The sequence below is a fragment of the Kryptolebias marmoratus genome, linkage group LG4 (genome assembly GCF_001649575.2).
Source record: "Kryptolebias marmoratus isolate JLee-2015 linkage group LG4, ASM164957v2, whole genome shotgun sequence".
Classification (NCBI taxonomy): Eukaryota; Metazoa; Chordata; class Actinopteri; order Cyprinodontiformes; family Rivulidae; genus Kryptolebias; species Kryptolebias marmoratus.
The window spans coordinates 1,202,041-1,204,563 of record NC_051433.1 but is presented as its reverse complement, the minus strand read 5'-3'; the positions used below and the strand labels follow the sequence as shown (position 1 = coordinate 1,204,563).

The 2,523-nt window shown below is 50.9% G+C and overlaps 1 protein-coding gene across 1 annotated transcript in view; it reads left to right on the top strand.

Annotated features, from left to right (window-relative positions):
• Positions 1 to 2,523, top strand: part of LOC108250068 (protein SSUH2 homolog) — an 8,944-nt gene that overhangs the window by 3,176 nt on the left and 3,245 nt on the right. Inside the window, exons 2-7 of the mRNA XM_037975145.1 lie at positions 867 to 962; positions 1,030 to 1,120; positions 1,190 to 1,319; positions 1,613 to 1,673; positions 2,250 to 2,374; positions 2,452 to 2,514. Of these exons, the coding sequence (XP_037831073.1) occupies positions 867 to 962; positions 1,030 to 1,120; positions 1,190 to 1,319; positions 1,613 to 1,673; positions 2,250 to 2,374; positions 2,452 to 2,514 (566 nt within the window). The remainder of the gene's footprint in view (positions 1 to 866; positions 963 to 1,029; positions 1,121 to 1,189; positions 1,320 to 1,612; positions 1,674 to 2,249; positions 2,375 to 2,451; positions 2,515 to 2,523) is intronic.

Genomic DNA, 2,523 nt, shown 5'->3' with positions numbered 1-2,523 from the left:
CCCCCCCCCTCCTCCTCCTCCTCCCACCTTTCGATGTGGAGCAGCAGCGACTCTAAGCTCCTCCCATCTAGCTGATCTCTGATCCCTGAAGGTGAGTTCAGCCTCCAGGAGCCAGGAGCCCCTCCCTGGATCACCGCCTCACTGAGGTCGGGTGTCTCGGTGTCATCAGGGCCTCAGAATGTTTGTTGTCAGGGACAGTTTCGTCCTGGTCGTGTTTCTGGACGAGGAGCCGGACGAAGAGCGCTTTAGAAACGCTACAAGACCCAGAGACCAGAGGTACCAAGCCCCCCCGGAGCCAGGCCAGGGGGAGCGCTGCATGTATCAGGAAATACCACAAAGAGTTCAGGAGGTTTGGGATGTATTGTCCAGTTGTAGTCTCTGTAATCAGGTGGGTTTTGTTCTCCGGCTCGATCTCTCGCCTTCCTTCCCTCACGTTGTTCTTACCCTCCATCCATCTCAGAACAGATCTTTTTGGGGGAAACACCTTCTCGCTGATATTTTTATCCCACAGCCAGAGGTATTGTTTACAGCATGACTCCGTTTGTATTTTTATCAGCCAATCAGCTGCAGAAAACACGCGGAGGAGGCGGCGCTGCTGGTCTGTGGTGTTTGTGCTCAGGTTGATCTTCTGCAGATCTACGTCACGTTTCTGCAGAACTCCGCTCATCGTTCCTCTCTGAACAGAACATGGCAAGAGTTAGGTTTGTGAAGTTTCATCTGAAGGAACCTCACGACTTCTGGAGCAGAACCAGACAGATGTTTACCCACAATGCACTGCAGCAAACACGCTCAATCACCTCACACCAAGTATCAAACACGGTGGTGGAGGGGTGATGGTCTGGGGTAACATCTGCTCATCCTTTCAGGCTCATTTGATCCAAACATCCCAGAGGAGGGACCGTCGGCGCCCCCTCCTGGCTGGTTGGAGGACATTCATGGGTATCAAGGCCACAAGGGAGAAGGTGAGTCTGTTCTCCTGTTTGTTCTGGAGGTTCTTCAGCATGTGTCTGAGTTTGTTCTGCTGTTCAGGTCCAGAGGATGATGACTCATTGTACCCTCCCCCCCCTGCCTACAACCCCCAACCTGAACTCAACAGGAGCACCTCAGTTCCCACCGTCAGGTGACCGGCAGCTCGTTAATCTAAACCACATTCTGAATGAGATAACAGACCAGCTGTCCCCCCCTGCAGGGTCCCGTCGGTGTCGGAGGACGTAGCCCGAGACGCTCTGCTCAAGTTCGTGGAGTCCAAATGGAAGTACAGCTCCAAACCGGCCCGGAACCTCACGTTCAGGGAGCTGAAGCCCATCACCGTGTACAGGGTACGAGTTTATCTGCAGAGGAGGAGACACGCCACAGGGGGTTTATTTTACTGTGAGGAGTAATTAATACATTACTCTTTTTCCATTTATAATAAAGAAAAGAGTTTGTCTGTTCTGGGTCCTGAGAAGGAACCGACCCGGTCGCCCGAACTGAACAGAACCTGAACCCTCAGTCAGAACCTCCTCTGATCTCCACATTCAGCCATCCCGATGTTTCTTGAGCTGAAATCTTCCCAGAATCCAGCTGTCATGGTGTGAGGTTTGAAGAATAACTCTGTCTCTTCGTCCTGCAGTATCGGCTGGAGACCTTCACCGAGACCAGAACCAGCGCCTGGCAGTTTGAGCCCTTCAATGGTAGAAAATCACAATAAACTAAAACACGAAAGACGGCTGTTAGTGAAAGTCCAACAACTTTATTCTCTTAAAGCTCATCAGAAATTTGGGATTTTCTTTTTTTGCAATAATCTAAGCTGTGACAGAGCCAGACTCTTATTGTGAAAGTCCAGGCTCAGTCCTCTTCCTGTTCCTCTGAATCCTCCTGAACATCATGAAGGATCGATGGGGGCGGCCATGATGGAAACAGAGGAGGAAGAAAAGCATGCTGGGTAATATTGAGGAACTGGTTGCCATGGTGACAACTGAAAGGGGAGGGGCAGAACTTTAGGCAGAAACACAGAGTAAAAAGTGAGCCTCAGACAGTTGTGAAAACTGTAAATTGGGTGAAATAAGTAGTTGAGCCGCGAGCTCCAGAAGGTTCTTGTTCCATAAACTTTAACTTAACTAGTTGCTGGTTACTTTGTTGTTGTTTCACCTTTACAGAGATAACCCTCGGTTCTGTAGCAGACCGAGCAGTAATGTCCTCCTGGTGGACATTATGAGGGATTTAAATGATCTCCTTCCAGCCCTGATTTATTTCTGGTGTTCCAACAGGTCAGGCGGTGGACGGTCCTCAGAACGGGATGAGTCCTCCACCGTGGGACATCCCGGTGTCCGTGCCTCAGGTCTACACCGACAAGGTGGAAAAGATCCGAGTGCCGCACTCGTCGGTTGTGAAGGTCTGTCCTGGTTTCAGCCGTGTTTCTGTTTTCTGATCTGCTACTGTTTGTGTAACGGCGACGTGTTTGTGTTTCAGATGTGTCACAACTGTCGCGGCTGTGGAAGAACTCGCTGCTCGGGCTGCTTCGGCAGAGGCATGGTGAGAGCT